This window comes from Podarcis muralis, chromosome 2 (genome assembly GCF_964188315.1).
Source record: "Podarcis muralis chromosome 2, rPodMur119.hap1.1, whole genome shotgun sequence".
Classification (NCBI taxonomy): domain Eukaryota; kingdom Metazoa; phylum Chordata; class Lepidosauria; order Squamata; family Lacertidae; genus Podarcis; species Podarcis muralis.
In genome coordinates, this window is record NC_135656.1 from 88,333,419 (window position 1) to 88,350,829 (window position 17,411).

The 17,411-nt window shown below is 42.2% G+C and overlaps 2 protein-coding genes across 5 annotated transcripts; one reads left to right on the plus strand and one right to left on the minus strand.

Annotated features, from left to right (window-relative positions):
- The first annotated feature begins 91 nt into the window (after positions 1–91).
- GHRL (ghrelin and obestatin prepropeptide) lies at positions 92–4,681 on the plus strand. Its single transcript, XM_077924997.1, has 4 exons — positions 92–1,106; positions 1,217–1,330; positions 3,224–3,332; positions 4,532–4,681. Exons 1-4 carry the CDS (start codon positions 999–1,001, stop codon positions 4,549–4,551), a joined length of 351 nt encoding a protein of 116 aa, XP_077781123.1. The 5' UTR covers positions 92–998; the 3' UTR covers positions 4,552–4,681.
- A 1,596-nt stretch (positions 4,682–6,277) lies between these two features.
- TATDN2 (TatD DNase domain containing 2) lies at positions 6,278–17,086 on the minus strand. 4 transcript variants are annotated; one of them, XM_077924992.1, is made up of 8 exons: positions 16,190–16,448; positions 16,020–16,058; positions 15,492–15,868; positions 13,274–14,644; positions 11,446–12,327; positions 10,151–10,278; positions 8,835–9,018; positions 6,278–7,940 (listed from the first exon to the last, which is right to left on the minus strand). In XM_077924992.1, the coding sequence occupies exons 3-8, from the start codon at positions 15,852–15,854 to the stop codon at positions 7,800–7,802; spliced, it is 3,069 nt and encodes a 1,022-aa protein (XP_077781118.1). In that variant the 5' UTR covers positions 15,855–15,868; positions 16,020–16,058; positions 16,190–16,448; the 3' UTR covers positions 6,278–7,799. The 4 variants fall into 4 exon arrangements, with proteins under 4 accessions (XP_077781118.1, XP_028575135.2, XP_028575136.2 ...); XM_028719302.2 differs by lacking the exons at positions 16,020–16,058; positions 16,190–16,448 and adding an exon at positions 16,973–17,086; XM_028719303.2 differs by lacking the exons at positions 16,020–16,058; positions 16,190–16,448 and adding an exon at positions 16,471–16,906.
- Positions 17,087–17,411: the final 325 nt, after the last annotated feature.

Genomic DNA, 17,411 nt, shown 5'->3' on the forward strand with positions numbered 1-17,411 from the left:
GCCTCTTGAGTGAGATGGGCGCACAACCCCAGAGTCTGGCAAGACTGGCCTGTACGGGCAGGGGTACCTTTACCTTTACCTTTACAGTGGTACCTCGGGTTACAGACGCTTCAGGTTACAGACGCTTCAGGTTACAGACTCCGATAATCCAGAAATAGTACCTCGGGTTAAGAACTTTGCTTCAGGATGAGAACAGAAATCGCATGCCAGTGGCGTGGCGGCAGCAGGAGGCCCCATTAGCTAAAGTGGTGCTTCAGGTTAAGAACAGTTTCAGGTTAAGAACGGACCTCTGGAACGAATTAAGTTCTTAACCAGAGGTACCACTGTACTCTCATTTTGACTCAATAAAATCACTATAGTGATTTTATAGTTCAAATTGGGATTCACAAAATGTTTAGGGGTATGCATCCCCCCCAGAAAAAAGCACTCTGTGTGTGTGTGTGTGTGTGTGTGTGTGTGTGTGTGTGTATTTGTGCTAGCTGTATCTTATTATTTTACCCTTGCAATATAAAAATTCTTAGACAAATCAAACAGATTTTTTCCTAAAAAACATTAGTTTCTTGAAGCTAATGCATCATACGCATTTCCTTACATTTACTGTTTAACTTAATTGAAATGTGTTTCCAAGGAATGCCTAATACTACTTGGACTGAAAGGTATTATGTACACAAAGCAAACATTACTGATGACTATTTAAAGGCTTTCAACACTGCTCTCCATTAATTCATACGTGCAGGAAGTATTGGGTAAGACATTTTTCTACCTCTTGCTTAGCATTGTTTTACATTGTTAAAAACATTATATACCAAGTTCATTCATGTATGGGGATCCTGGCTCTATGTGCCAAATGTTATTAAATGATGGACTAATTAAAACTTTAGCAGTTCATGTGACTCGCCTATTGAGTTTAAAACAAATAGTTTATTTCAGAATGCACCAGTTTTCTTTGTGTTGCAGGTCGATACAGCTTGAATCACAGGCATCTTTTAAAGACAACCATGTTTATCAGAAACATGGTGGTAGGAATGCTTCTTATCTGCTCTCTCTGGACAGAGACCACCACAGCCGGTTCCAGTTTTTTAAGTCCCGAACAACCAAAAACTCAGGTAAATGCTGAACACATCGCTACGTCCCCACACTGATACTTTATCAAAAGGTGTTTCATCCTGGACAGTTAATCATTTGCCTACTGGGTTTGCATGTGATTTGTTTTTAGCAGCGAAAAGTCTCCCCAAAACCTACAGCCAAGTTCCATCGCCGAGATGCAGAAACATTTTTGGATGTTCATGGAAGTGAGACTGAGAGAGACAGCAATGAAATAGAAATAAAGGTAACTACTCCATACCCTCCAACATTTCTCCAATAAAAATAGGGACGTCCCATTCATAATGGTAATTTTACTATTTATCCTCCACACATCTTACTGGGTTGCCCCAGCCACTCTGAGCAGCTTCCAACATATATAAAAACACAATAAAACATTAAACATAAAAAACCTTCCCTGTACAGGATTGCCCTCAGACAGCTTGGGGGTTGGATCACTCCATACCCTCCAACATTTCTCCAATGAAAATAGGGACATCCTAAGGAAAAGTGGGGTCAAATCAGATACTGGGATGGTCCCTGGAAAATAGGGACACGGAGGGTCTCCTACTCCCCACCCCTGCTGCCCCAAATCAACTTGTACCACACAAATTAAGAGTAAAATATTTCCCCTTCTCCCAAAACATTTTACTGATGTACATAGTATCTTAACAAAAGGGGGGAAACCCCCATAATTGAAGACATAGCATTTAGCATTTTCATGTACAAATAGCCACTACTCAAAATCATACTCCAGCCAGAGATCAGTGCATATACAGATAACCTCATGCGCAGGGATATGATTACAGTATGGGTAACCCAAAGGGCCCGAACCTTGAATCTTTTATGTTGGGTCTCGGATCTCTTGCCTCTTTCTACTCACTTTTAAAACTTTTATTTTTCATTTGCTTACAAGGCAGCTAGGGGTTGTAACTGAAGTCTTTTTAGTATTTAGTATCTAGCCACTGAACAGGATTCTTATTTGCAACAAGAATGAGATAATGAAGGACAGGACCCAGAAACTACTCACTGTGTATGAAAACGGGACATTCTTTACCACCTAATTTGGTATTTAGGTTTTCCAATAACCTTGAGAGAAGAAGGTACGAACAGAAGAGTCGGATAAGCTTTGCTGATAACTGGCTGCTTTTCATTCTTGCTGCGTCTGAAACAAAATAATGTCCTTGTGGCATGGATAAACTATTTCTGTGGCTCTCTGTAGATACTGACGAAATAGAGCAGGGTCTGGTCTGTCTATGTAGTCTTGTCATACAATGTCCAGGATAGTGTCAAATGCCTGTTCCAAGAACGTTGTGACAGTATCGCAGGGCCACCACAGGTAAAATAGGGATTTCTAGTCTCTCTTGCACCAGAAACACAACGAAGTCATGAAGGAGTAAGGCGCTATGTCTGCAGAAATGACTTGTGCACTGCAGATGAGGTAGTCCTTAAAAATTGTTTCAGACTGGTTTCTGAAATGGAATCTCTTATGTGGCAGCTTCCCACACAGTTCTTAACCCTTCCATATTGACCACAAAGCTCCAAATTATAAATAATGGAAACTAGGCCCTTTCTTCTAGAAGTAGGTCCTGTCCTCCCATTAGGCAAAGTGAGGCAACTGCCACAGGCAGCAGATGCCAACGGGGCACAGCAGCACCCCCATGGCTGTTCTTCATAACCCCTGGACCTTTTCTGTTGAAAGACAGAGGTTCAGCGGAGGATGTCATCCCTTCATTAGTGCTGAAATAAGATTCAGTTGTCAGTCCAGTCATCTTTTCATCTTGTCCCCTGCCTCAGGCAGCAAAATGTTTTGGGCCAGTCCTTCATGGAAATCATTTGTACACACAGATTCTGAAAAATGGTTAATGACCAAGCTACCTGGTGAGCACTTTGTAATTTGGATATGAATGCTCTTGCTTGGTTTTTCTGAGGCCAACTAGTTTTTTGGCTATTTTAGGCTTTGAAAGCGGATATAGAAAACAAGTCTTTAGTTCTCTAAATATTGCCTACAAAGTGTAATAGTCTGGAATGATTTTATATTGTGTTTTTATGTTGTGAACCACCCTGAGTTGTGCGGGTATATGGTAATAATAAATAGTAGTAATAAAGTCTAACCTTAACGTCCTGCAACTTTCCTTAGTTCACTGTTCCCTTTGAAATTGGCATGAAAATCTCAGAAGATCAGTACAAAGACTATGGCCCAATACTGGAGAAGCTTCTGGAAGACATACTTATTGAAGGCAATAAAGGTAACATCTCCTCATTCAAGGAACCAGGGTTTTTACCCAAATTCACTCCACAAGTTATTTGGAGATCAACTATAATAATAATAATAATAATAATAATAATAATAATAATAATAATAATAATATACCCCGTATAACACATTTTGAATATCCTCCCCTAACTACATCAGTCGATGCAGTGATAAAACAATGACATCAGCTGCAAAGGCAACTCAATGCATTCCCTGCTTTTGTACAAGCTGTAGGTTCCTTTCAATCTACTTGATAAATACCTCAGTTCTGTTTCTAGCCCGTCATCAGAAATTAAGGCTGCACACAAATGCACATCTACATGGGAACAAACAGAACTTGTTTGAGTAAATTATGCTTAGGATCTAGTTGCACACCAACAATCCTAAATAGTTACTAGAGAATATTCCTCTTAAACAAGTGCTTCCAAGTAAATATGCTTAGATAGGAGGACTGTACACATGAATATTTTAGGATTATGCATTCAGAATAACTAGAAGGCCACCATGTTTTTCATTTGTAAATCTTGTGCATTTTCAAACCCATGTCATGATTTAATCATATTTTGAATGTATGGGACTTGTAATCTTTGTGGCAAAATGAACTCCAGCTGTTATCCATCACAATGGAAAACAAACCTATTTTTATGTTCCAGACTGGAAGTGGAGGTGGTGTAGGGGACCCAATACAAACCAAAGCATAAGGCTCAGGAAATCCTGTTGGCATCCCTGTAGGGTAGCACTCCTGCTAAAAGACAAAGTGTTCTATCAATGAAGTCACCCATTAATGCAAGAACTTCTGCTGATGCAACAAGACTTCCTATGTGCTTGTCTATATCTGCCCCAGTGGGTTGGAGAAACCCCCATAACTAAGAACAGATTTCAGAATTATTATTATTATTATTATTATTATTATTATTATTATTATTATTATTATTATTATTATTATTTTGCTGAAGCTTTCTCTACCCGCTTTACTGCTATTGATCCCATGGATCACTTTATGTATGGGGACTCTATCTATCTATCTATCTATCTATCTATCTATCTATCTATCTATCTATCTATCTATCTATAGCTTCTCATGTCTACCTTCATTCATATATTTCTTGCTCTTGTAACAGGTAGAGCCTTGAAAGTTATTTTACATTAACATAGCTTTTTATATTAACTACTGCCCTGTTGACCTTTCAGAAAGCCAAGAAACACAGTGAAAAAACAGCTGAAAATCAAGATGCTGGAGTTAACATAACAACTTTACATTAAAACGAGTTTCATGCTTTGAATTCAACTGCTTCAAATCTTACTTTATGCTATCTGACATATCTAATAAATGCCTTTATTACAGAATGTTAAAAGAGTATCTGGCAACTTATTGGAAGATTCTGTGATGGCAAAGCTACAGAGCTTTTTAAAGAAATAAAATAAAATATGCAAATAAGAGGGTTAGCAGAAAGACTGTAATCAGGGGAAAGAGCTGGGAGACTAGAATGAATTTAGCTGGATACCATTGATTGCCTCATGCATTTGTTGCAGGAGAAAAGAATATCTGAGCTCGTGCTTATCAGTTTCTAAAACAGTGTGCAATTAAATTTAAGGAACTATATAACAGCGAAGCAAGTAACACATTCTTTCATCAAAGGAAGAACTGTGTTGACACTAGGGAATACAATTGCTACCACAAAAAAAGGATGAGGCTTCCTGTTTATTAGCTATGATCTGGATCGCAGGCATAACTCTGCAAAGAATGACTTTTTTTGCTATGTTGCATGCATTTTAAAAAAGCAGTTCAAGGGACTCCTAAATTCTACTTCAAGGCAATTGAGCCGCATTAGCATATCATGCTAAACTATACTATGTCCCATGCAGACACGCTGTGCTGGTCCCGTGGGTTAACCGTGAAGTGAGGTCCGAGTCCAGTCTGAAGGCAATCCGACAAAGCTGACGCTGGGTCCAAGGCAGGGAGTCGGGTGAGGTCAGGAGAGCAGGACAGGGCGCAGGCAGGAACTGGCTACCAACAAATGTTGCTCCCGCAACCTGGGACTGGGGCTGGCTGGCTTTTATCTGCCCCGTGGCATAGGGCGGCCCCGGTCCACAGGTGATTCGTCTCTCCTGGCCTGGAGGTGAGCACTCCTCCTGCGGGAACTTAGTTCCCTCCGCCTCTCTGCCCTGAGCCTCTGCAGCTCAGGGGAGGCTGGAGGGTTACCGGACCCAGAGGCAACCTCAGCTTCCTCTGCCAGGGCTGAGAGTGGAGCACATGCAGGCAATGGGTCCTCCATCACCTCAGGAGCCAGAGCAGACTCAGCTGGTGCCTGCACCTGAGGATCCAGCACAGGCGAGGACCCTTCAGGCTCAAGCCCCAGCCCCGGCTTAGCTGGTTCTGGAGGCTGGGAATCCTGTGCAGGCTGGGATTCCTCAGGTTCAGCCTCCGAGTCCGAATCCCAGGCCATTACACATGCTAGCTCCTAAGAAGATTGCAGCCTGGGCTTTTTAGGTCAGTACAGCATGGCAGTGATTAAGGAGGAGAGACCTTAACTATATTTCTGGGTTAGAACACCACACTGGCAGCATTCTGCACTGCCCTAAAAAGCCGGGGGGGGGGGGCAAGTTCCTCTTCGCCAAAAAGGGGGTAAAGTTCCTCTTTGCCAGGACATAAGAGCCTGCTGGATCAGGCCAGTGGCCCATCTAGTCCAGCATCCTGTTCTCACAGTAGCCAACCAGATGCCTGTGGAAAACCCACAAGTGGAGTCTTATCACAAGAACACACTCTTCTCCTGTGGTCTCCAACAACTGATTTCCAGAGGCATAGCGCCTCCAACCAGAGAGCCAAATCATTCATGTGGTTATAAGAAGCCCAATCTGGGCTTGAGAGTTTCAAGGTGTCAAACAGCTAAGTTTGTGCTCCGGTGGTGTTTTAAAGATAGAAAAGTGAGAGCTGTCTTATGACTGGAAAGGGAGAACATGGTTTTATTGTTATTCCTGCATATAAACATACATACATCCACCTCACACACGTGTGCAGAAGGAAAAAGTTACTTAGAATGCTGTTTTCACAAACATTAGGAAACACTTTTAATAAAACAAATAGAAGTATATACAGAAGGACCTTTCCATATAACATGAAGACACTGCTGAACTGAAGGCAAAGGAAGGGCAGAGAACAACAATGTTTGCTTTCCATGTTATTGGTTGCAATACTTTAATTTCTTGCCCAAGAGTCATGTATACAACATGTATGAATATATAAAAATATGTTTATTTACAAGTAATCTTTTTTAAGTCCAAATAATACATAATAGAACAATATAGAAACATGGAATCATTTTTCTTTATTAAAAAGGAACCCACTGCAGAGGTTAAAACTGCCTAATTAAAACAAAAACAAATCATGGTTTCCCACAAAATAAACTTGAGAGCCTATTTCACTCCCTTGCTTTGTTTAATTACTTTGTGTGTGCTTCGGTTTCTGGAGAACACAGTGTATCTAGAGTAGCCTTCCTCACCCTAAGGCTCTCCCGATGCTGTTGGGACTCCAGCTCCCATCAGTCCCAGCCAGCATGGGAGTGGTGGTCCAACAACATGCAGATGACACCAGATTAGAGGTTAGATCTAGAGAGTATTTCACAGCCCTTTCAGTATCTCTGAGTTATTATGCAAATTCAGTTCAGTTTAAGGTTCTTGCCATATAGTTTATAGACATGCTTAGAGATGATCCTTTGTGCTAATGCATATTGGGGGGAGGGAATTACTATCATATACTGGTAATGTATGTCATTACTTCTTTGAGTATATTCATGCTATACCAAATGGAAGGTTTTCAACTAAGAATATATGGTATTGCAGTTACATGGACTGCAGCTTCAAGAGAAATAATCAGACAAGGCAAAGACAATTTAGGAGCACTTTCTTTTTTAAGGCTAAGCCTCGCCTTACCAGGGGTAGCCATCAGGGTCCACTGCCCATCATTCCTGGTCACTGGCCATGGTGGGGCTGGAGTTAATGGAAGTTGGAGTCCAACGTTTGGAGAGCACCATATTGACTACCCTGTACTAAGGCATCCCTGGCTTTCTCCTTTCTATTGGAAACTGGCCTTCTAAAAATGCTCAGTTATAATCTTCAGATACATTAAAAAAAGCAAATAAAAATTAAAAAAAATCAATATGCTGACAATTTTTTGGCTGCCCAAGATAATTTAAAATTTAAAAAGAAAGCCACTCTTATGAATAAAATCAACACTAAGGCACCTTAAAAGGAAGAGAACAAATAGCAGAGGGGAGGGGAAGCAGCAGGAAAAGGTGTGAACTTTAAAGGACTGTGGTTCAATTAAGCACTTATTAATGTTTTCCTTGTTTCCAGAAGTCACAATATCCAAGCTGGCCAACATCAATGTGCAAGTTCCAAATTTATATTTACATAAAAAGTATTTCCTCATCAACTCTTTTCCACACTCCCTTGTGCTTCCCTACAAGTCATATATTCTTTTTGTGTTTTGTCTTAGAATGCCTAACATGGCAGGCAATGACATTTCTTTGAGCCGAGCAATCTCTTTAACGGTGTGCAGAGCTACTCCTGGATGTGAATACTGGCATACAGTCTTGGGAACCTGGAAAAAGAAGCAGCAGAGTTTTAGGAGATAAGGTTATTGTCTGCATTTGTGCCTTCAATATTTCACATTTAACAAACTCCCATCCATCTTTGACTCCCTTATCTTTAAGTATTTCTGACCATGGGATCTCCCCCAACAAAATCATAGAATAGTAAAGTTGAGCCCACAAGGATCATTCAGTTCAACTCCCTACTGTGCAGGAATATTTTGCCCAACATGGGGCTCAAATCCATGATCCTGAGATTAAGAGTCTCATGCTCTACCAACTGAGCTATGCCTCAGTAGCTCCTTTAGCTTTTTGAAATCAGCCTTCTTAAAGTCCAGATGGCACGTCAGACCTCCTGCAGCTGCTTCTTTCTTGTAGTTTCCTGCCCATTAACAGGTTTCTGTAGCACCCCCTCAGTTTTCTGCGCATCTATGAAGCTACTATCCCCAGTACCAGGTGTTTCCCTGTCATCTGTAATATTGTCTCCCTCCCCCTCAGGATTTACTTTAAGCTCTTCTGATCAGGTTTGTGAGATTCTTACCAAACACATTCTTGCCAACCACTGTGAGGTGCAGCCTATCTCTTGCCAGAAGTCATTCCTTGAGGAAATGGAGACCATGGTCCAAGACCCCAAACCTTTCCTGATGACCCCACCTGTGTGGGCAGTGATTGACTTTTGATATTTTCCCCTCTCTTCCTGGACCATGACTTTCAACAGGAAGGAGTGATAAAACCCCCCACTGCATTACGCTATATGAAGGGCCTGCTTCACCCTAAACCATTAACATTTTCTTTCATACTACACCCTAAAACAAGAAAGGACATTATTTTAATGAAGTATCAATCAGCACACAATAAAGGGACAAAGGATTGCAACCAACCCCAAATAAAACAAAATACCTTACCTGCCTAGGAAGGAAATATGGCGCATCTGTTTCTACAACTATTCTACTTAAAGGGATTTTCTGAACTGACTCTCTAGCCTCTGTAGCAGATGGATATGTCAGCAGTGCTGTGAATCCAACAGTAAGATTTGGAAAGTAGTCCAACAATGGTTCTATGGCACTGTATCTGCCAGTAAAGCAATGCCTAAGATAGAGAGAAAACAATGGTCAACATACGATGGCCAACCAGCAACAAGAAAACAGTAATGCTGGCCATGCTAAAGACCACACAGCAAGCTGGACACAGAATGGTGGCTGCTATGTTGTTAATTTCTTCTTGGAATAAAAGCCACACTTCAGCTAAAATTGGTTGCGGAAGCTGCAGATTATAATTTTAATACTATATTCAAGGAATTACAGAATCTAATTTCAATGAAATAGAGACCTTTGAAGCATTCAAGTTATATCTTAATTTTCACTTATGATTTTAGAATGCTGGTCTGAAAAATTAAATGGTAACTTTTTAAATAGAAAGGGAGATTTTATTTATGTATACACCGCCTTTTTCTCTGACAGGAAATCATGGCAGCTTACAGATAAAATAAGAACAGCTAAAAATGCTGGGGTGGGTGGGAACAATAATTAAAAAACAATTAAACACACAACACATATCTTTTTGAGATGTGTACTAAAAACATACAATCACAACACAAACTGCATGGCTCCAGCCCCCAAAGCAGACAGTTCCCCAAAGCATGTTCGAACAAGAAAGTATTCACTTGCCAGTGGAAAGACAATGAGGGAGCCAGCCTAACTTCTTTAGGGTGGAAGTTCCAAAGTCTGGGAGCAGCCACTGAGAAGGCCCTCTCCTGCATCCCCACTAAGCATGCCTGAGGGTGGCAGGACCAGGAGAAGGGCCTCCCCCAAGGATCTAAGAACCCAGGCGGGCTTCTGCGAGGGAATACAGTGGTACCTCGGGTTAAGTACTTAATTTGTTCTGGAGGTCCGTTCTTAACCTGAAACTGTTCTTAACCAGAAGCACCACTTTAGCTAATGGGGCCTCCTGCTGCTGCTGCACCACCAGAGCACAATTTCTGTTCTCATCCTGAAGCAAAGTTCTTAACCCGAGGTTCGAGGTTAGCAGAGTCTGTAACCTGAAGCATATGTAACCCGAGGTACCACTGTACATTCTTTCAGATTAGCTTGTACCTAAGCCCTCTAGGTCTTTGTAAGTCATAACCAGGGAATCACAGCCATACAGAATTTTAGGACCTCTGGCCTTCAGCTTCTTTTTAAAGTCAAGGATGGGTAGACTTAAAATTATTTAATACAATTACCTGTGTATCTTGTAGTCTTTGGGTACGCATTTTTTCATGATTTCCAACAAGTCATCATCAGCATCTCTGCAGTGAATTACCAATGGTTTCCTTAAGGAAACAGCAAGATTCAGTTGCCTTTCAAATACCTGAAGCAAGCAAGAAAGGAGTATATCTTCAAATGCTATTAGAACTGCCCCGAGAACAAAAATGTAAGATGTGCGGAAAACAATCTAGTACCTCACTCCACCACTACCATTTATAATCTTACTACTTTTATCAACACAGTCCATTTTGTTAGGGAGTGGGGGGGGGGGGGGAACATAAGAGAGAGAAAACTGTCCAGGAGCACATTTTCATTTATTTCATTTTAAAAGGCATTAAAGGAGTAGACTGGCTGTGCTTCAGTGTCAGTATTGTACATGATGCTGATGCAATTAGGAAACACCACATACAAAACTGAAAGTAATATGAATAATTTAACATTGGATAAACAGAACAAACTGTAGATACTGACATGTTCAATAGATTTCCACTCATGCAACAGCTGTTGCAGGAAATGAAGGCAATTTTTACCAGTTCCTCTTCCTTCCTGCAGCTCCCTAGCCACTGAACAGCTGCTCAAGAAAACTTAGGGACTCTTCAAAAGAGTCCTAGGGGGTTGCAAGGGGGGGGGGGACCAGTAACTCTGGATCCAAGCCATTCAATATAGTTCTGTGTCTACAGCAAGTTTTTCGAACACATTTTGTTGAGAATTGTTCTTTTGCAGCCAACTAATATTACACATGATGATGCATTTTTCTTTCATTCTTCCTGCTCTGACCACTTACCTAAGCTTTTGACCAAACATTTCTGCTAGTAGGTTGTTTGCTACCATGCACCACTGCAATACTACTTTTGGATGTAGAAATCACATGCTGCTGAAATTCCAAAATACGGGATATGTCTCTTTTGCTAATGTATTCAAACCAAAGCCTATTACGAGTGATTAGATAACAGAAATGCTTAGAAATATTTGAGCTACGTATCACCCCTGTGTTCTAGGTCAACACTGCACATTAATACATTTAACCAGCACTACAAAAATGATTTAGCAACCAATCCTGTTATTCTGTGGATTGCAACATACTCCGAGCAATGGACTGGAAAGGTGTTTTTTTTCCCAAAAGAAAGCTACTATCATCTCAACTTAGTGGGTTTTTTGAACAACTGCTTTACAACTTTACAGACCAATGACACCTTACAAAGTGAATGACTTGTTTCTTCACAAATCTTAAGAGACACTGAGCACAAAAAGTAACAGCACTCTCCTTTACCTTATGTTGCGTTGGGACCTCAGTGCTACATTTGTAAGAGTAATCCAACCCCATTTCTCCAAAGGCAATAGCTTTGGGGTGCCTCATTGCCTGTAAGATACTTCTTTCATGAAGGTCTGTGTAATAACGTGCAAAGTGAGGATGACAGCCAAATGCCCCCCAAACCATGTCTTCCTTTAATAAATCTTCCCATAAGTAGTTGTTCAATGTACGAGGATCACAAAAGTCAGCTATACATCCCTGAAATTCTTCAGGAAAGCTGCTACTGTAAGTCTTTCGAAACTTAGAAAAAGTACCCCTGAAAGCTGTCTTTGTATATAACATATCCAAATGGCAGTGGGTATCAATAAACCCTTCTTTTAAATATTTAGGCAGCTCATCAGGCAAATCCTGGTTTACACACTGATTGACAAAAGACTCTGACTTGCGAGATGTGGAGAAAATAGGAAAACATGATGCTACTTCTTTACTCCGTCGTCTGTTTTTCTCTTCATCGACCAGTTGAGAACCAAGTGACCGGGGCCTAACACGCATACAAGGTTCTTTATCCCTTGGTGTAGTTGATGGGCTATCAGTTGAGGTATCTAATGAAACATCACAAAGATGGGTGGCATATGAGGTATCTTCAGAAGAACATGAAAAAGAAGAACAATCCGCTGGCTTGCTGCAGCTTGTCCAATACTTTGTATAGTCACTCATTCTGCGATTGTACAAATGAGGAGGATACATCACCAACTCTGTTGCCAACTGTGAAGTCTCCACTGTTTTTGGCGTACTGTGGTTTGGGATAGAATCCTCCTGGGAGAAAGTACTAGGTGGTTCTGCATCCTCCATGTCAGACCAATCACTTTCAGCCGAGGACTCTCCTTCTTTCCCCATTAACTGCAAGTCATGAAATAAAATGAGAAAATCAATTCGGCTTGGTTATCTTGCATCTGATTAGTTTAAATTATATGCAAGGGAAGATGACCAGGTCACAGGGGAAGACGACAAAAATACAAGAGGTATGCAGATTTTGTTTTTAAAAGAAAAAGAGACATGGCTCTCCAGCTAATCTCTGTTAGGCCTGCCATGCCTATACTGGTTTATAACAAAAGTAAAGGAAGATATGAGGGATTTTTTGTATAATTTAAGGCAACAATATGTGAAAAATGCTTAAGAATGGTAACATGCCATTCAGACAACTGGTAGAAAATGCACATTGAAATAAAAGCATGTTAGTCTTGCAGTTTGTTATTCACAGAGAGCAAACACCACTTTATTTTGGATATTTGGTAGTCGACCACAAAAGGTAAGTAAAATTTGAGGATCACTGAAGACTTCTGTATTGATCAGCAATGCTATATTGGACACAATTTATTATTATGAGTGTCATCCAGAAAAGGCCACATGACATCATAAAAAGGATGAAATCAGTTTTGTACATTGCTACATGGCAACTTCTAAGTTAATGGAATTCAGAAAACTATCTCTTAATCCTGAATCATACAAACAACAAAGGTTGTATTTGTAACTACTATTTTGTCTTACATCCTGCACCTCTGAAAACCGCTACTAAACATTTCTACAACCATTTGGAAGGATTCTGTGTTTAAACAGCACCTTTTAGTAATTTAAATTTAAGTTTAGTTTAAGTTTCCTTAAACTACATTCTTTTCCTACTAGCTCAAGGGTGAATCCTTGAAGCTATCTTAAGGATTTCTCAAACTTTTGGGAATGTGTTTACTTTTAAGTGCTGGCTCTTCATTTGTGTGAAATCAATTACATTTCAGGAACATTTAGCTACGGTTTCATTTTGAAAACCTTATTCCACAACAGAATGCCTCACCTTCTCATTTACTTCTGAACTGTGGTCATCCACAAACACAGGTTTTGGAGAAGATTCCACAATAACTGTCCTCTGGAAATTCACAAACTCCTTTGCAGCAGTAACACAATGTGCATCAGATGAACTGGGGCAAACATATTTTTCTTTTGGCACAGTTTTCTGCTTTGTGAAGGTATTGTTGTATTTTGTCGTAGTTTTCTCACTGCTGCAACCTTGCTTGAACAGTTCTTCACCTTCATACCTGGACACTTCAGACACACTTCTCAGCTGGTTTCCTGGTCTCCCATACTCCTTTTTAGATGGACTGGCACAGGCATTTTCATCATCAGTTTGACTTTGCTGTTTGGTGGACTCTTGCTTATATTTCTGTTCTCCTTCAACCAGTAAAAGGTGAGATGTGCTTTTAAATTTACCATCTGATCTGCAATGCTCTCTGCAATCCTTTTTTTTACTCCGTCCAACAGAAATGTTGGTGTCTTTTGGCTCCTTTTCCAGTTCTGGTTCATCTTCAGATCTTGATAATGCAGACCTTGATAATGTATACCTTGAGCTGCCCGCTGGTCTAGAAGCCTCTTTTCCACTATGCCTAGAAATAATGTTTTCTTCTTTTGCAGCAACTTTCTGAAAGGTCGACTCCTGCTTAACTTCCGGTTCATCTTCAAATCTTGTTAATGGATGAATGTGCCTTGAGCTGCCACCTGGTTTGGAAGCCACTTTCCCACTATGCCTAGAGGTTTTCTTTTCTTCTTTTGCAGCAGCTTTCTGGAAGACAGAGTCCTGTTCAACTTCTTGTTCATCTTCAGATCTTGATAATGCACGAATATGCCTCAAGCTACCCTTTGATCTGGAAGCCTCTTTTCCACAATGCCTAGAGATATTATGTTCATCTTCTGCAGCAGCTTTATGAAAGGTGGACTCCTGTTTAAAGTCTTTTTCTCTTTCTGAACTTGAAACTACAGATACACGTCTTGAGCTGCCATCTGACCCATGAGACTCTTTTCTATCCTGCCTGATAGAAATATTAATGTGCTCTTTTTCTATGGTTTTCAGACAGTTTGACTCTTTTCCAGGTTGCTGCTCTCCAAGTTTTGATGCTATTGAGGGACGTCTCAGGTGGCCAGTTGATTCAGATGCCACTTTTTTAGGAACACTTTCTTCCAGGGTTCCATTTGGAGGTGCCACCTCCCTTCTAGGTCGCAGTGGTCCCCCAAGTATAGCAAGCAGAGCTTTGCGGTATATTAGTCGAGATCCTTGGTCCTGGTCTTTCATTCTCCTCCTGCCACATTCAGCACCTGCTTCCTTTGAAGCACCTTTTCTTTCTGTGCTTGGTGTGAGGCTTGGACCTGTCTCACTGCAGCCATCTTGTTTAATCTAAACAGTAAATAACAGTGTAAACTTCATACAACATACCTAGTATCCATTTCATAGAAATGATATCTTCACATTGTGGGTTAAAAAGGCCAGCCTAAAAGAACCATACGATAGTTTGCAAAAAAAAAAAAAAAAAAAAAAAAAAAAAAAGATTTCGGTTACGGCAAATTAGTCCTAAGCAACTGGACATAAATTAACAAATTTCTGAAAACCTGACTATCCTCAAAAAGTATGAAAAGCTACCAAGGATGCTCCACTAAGGCTGCAATCCTAAGGGGCAGAGAGAGAGAAATGTGTTTTAACCATATTTAAAGCACTGATGAATCCACACTGCTACTGATTCCCATTGGCTAGGTTTCTCATTGGAAACAGTACAGGACAGACTTACACCAGGTCCCATGTGGGAATATCTCTCTCTCCAGTTTGGAGGCACTTCAAAGCTGCTGAGAAGACTGTAAATCCAAAGACTCAAAGTATTTCACAGTCCTCCCCTAACATGCCCACAAACAGCTTAAACATGTCCCGTTTGGCCCAACAACTGCAATAGGGCCAGAGTTATAGAGGTTTCTGTGGCAATGGAATCAGACATAAGTTCTAGCACTGGAGAAGCTCTGGTATATACGGCTCCCTCTAAGACACTTCCCAAGGGACAAAGAATTGCAACCTGAATACATTTTATTTAAACATTCATACAATTTCTATCCTACCCTTCAACAAAAACTCCCAAGGTAGGATTTTATCATCCATGATAACAACTATAAAAACAAACAAACACAAGTACATTATAAACAAATGCAATTCCTCTCGACCCCGTCTGATATTCCAATATTTGTCATCACTTATCTACCTTTTGTTTCAAGGATTCTCGAGGCGAAGACGTCACATTTTCCTCAGACATGTCACAGGCGGGACGTTTTACAAGGAACAGTTTATTGGAAAGAGGGCGGTCTGGGCTCTCTCCAAGAATGCTGTCAATTCCATCATTTGTTTCAGTCTCATCAGAGGAAGAATCCGCTGCAGCGAATGAAGTTCTCGAGAACGCTTTATAAGACTCTGGAGCTTTCCTGAATGTAGCCGTCTCAATGGATGTAGCAGACCTACTGCTAGGGGAAGGCTGTGACGGCGCTTCTTTGGCGAGTCTGCGATATTTGGCAGGCGATCCAACAGACAAGCTGTCCCACTCTATTTTACGCCTCCTGTTTGGCTGCATTGAGGCTGGATTACCTGAGCATGAAAAGAGAGAAAAGCCAGAGTTTTTAACACATACACGCTGCCCAAGCTTGCGCCGCAGAGAGACCGCGCATTTCTGTAACGTGTGAGAACAGCAAGGCGTTAGAAACATGTCCTTTTAAAGTATGAAATTATATAGTGGTACCTTGGGTTACATACGCTTCAGGTTACAGACTCCGCTAACCCAGAGATAGCGAAAACAAAAAAAAATTCCTTCCAGTAGCACCTTAAAGACCAACTAAGTTAGTTCTTGGTATGAGCTTTCGTGTGCATGCACACTTCTTCAGATACACATCTGAAGATACATATCTGTAACCAGAGATAGCGCTTCAGGTTAAGAACTTTGCTTCAGGATGAGAACAGAAATGGTGCTCTGGCGGCGCGGCGGCAGCAGCAGGCCCCATTAGCTAAAGTGGTGCTTCAGGTTAAGAACAGTTTCACTTTAAGAACGGACCTCCGGAACAAATTAAGTACTTAACCCGAGGTACCACTGTACGTGTGTATGCAAAGACTGGAGAACAGACTGCCATGCTCCCCGACTTCCACCACAGAGTTTCTCAAGCGCACCCAGGCTAGTGCCCACAGAACTCAGGTACCTGTGCTTATCAAGGCCCTGATCCACCCATGTCACCAGCAACTCGCCAGGGCGCCTCTTTCCATCCTCCCTCCTTCAACACCCATAAAGGAGGACCAGAGGAAGAGGCCGGAGCTCCCAGCCTGCCTTGAGGGGGAAGCAGGAATGCGGGCGAGGGCGGGGCAGTTGACCAAGAGGCTCGCCGGAGCCACAGCCCGCCTAACTCCTGGGAGGAGGAGAGAGGCCAGGAAGAGATTTCCTCAGGGGCTGCAAGCGGCCTCCCTCCTTGCCAAGCGCCGGCAGCCATTGGCTGCCTTCACCGGGGGGGGGGGCCGCCCCTTCGGAGACGAAGCCGCCTTCTTTCCCTCCCCGCGTCAGCCGCCCCCCCCCCTTGGGGGAACACTGCCCCACGCGCGGCTTCCACTTTTCAAACTAGGGCGGTTGGCAGTTACAAGGCCGCGCGGCGCCTAACCCTAACCCCCGCCCCCCGCCCAGGGCCCCACTCTCGTCGCTCAGTACAGTACCGCGCGCGCCTCCTCTCGCTCGCAGCCGCCCTGTTCTTCACAAAGCTTAGGGGCGGCAACCGAACGCCGGGAGAAGGAGGGGGGGAAGGTGTTGGACAGGCTCGTCTTCTGATTGGGTGAGAGGAGGGTCAGGGGGCGGGCGCGTGGCCGGGCGCAGGGGTCCGCGTGACTGAAACGCAGGGCAACATAACGGGAAGAGGAAGCGAGCTTGGCGGGGGGAAGAAGCGCGCTTGCGCAACCCGTTCGGCAGCTGGTTAAAGTTGGGCGTGAATGGGGCCACGCCGGACGCAGGCTCCGTTCTTGTCGCCGGCTGGCGAAGACCCCGCAGAGAGAGGCCGTCCTCTCCAAAACGCCCAATTCCGTGGGGAATTGTGGCTGGTTGTGGTATTCAGACATTTCTATGCAACTGGAGATGACCACTGGGGCCTTAGTCACGTAC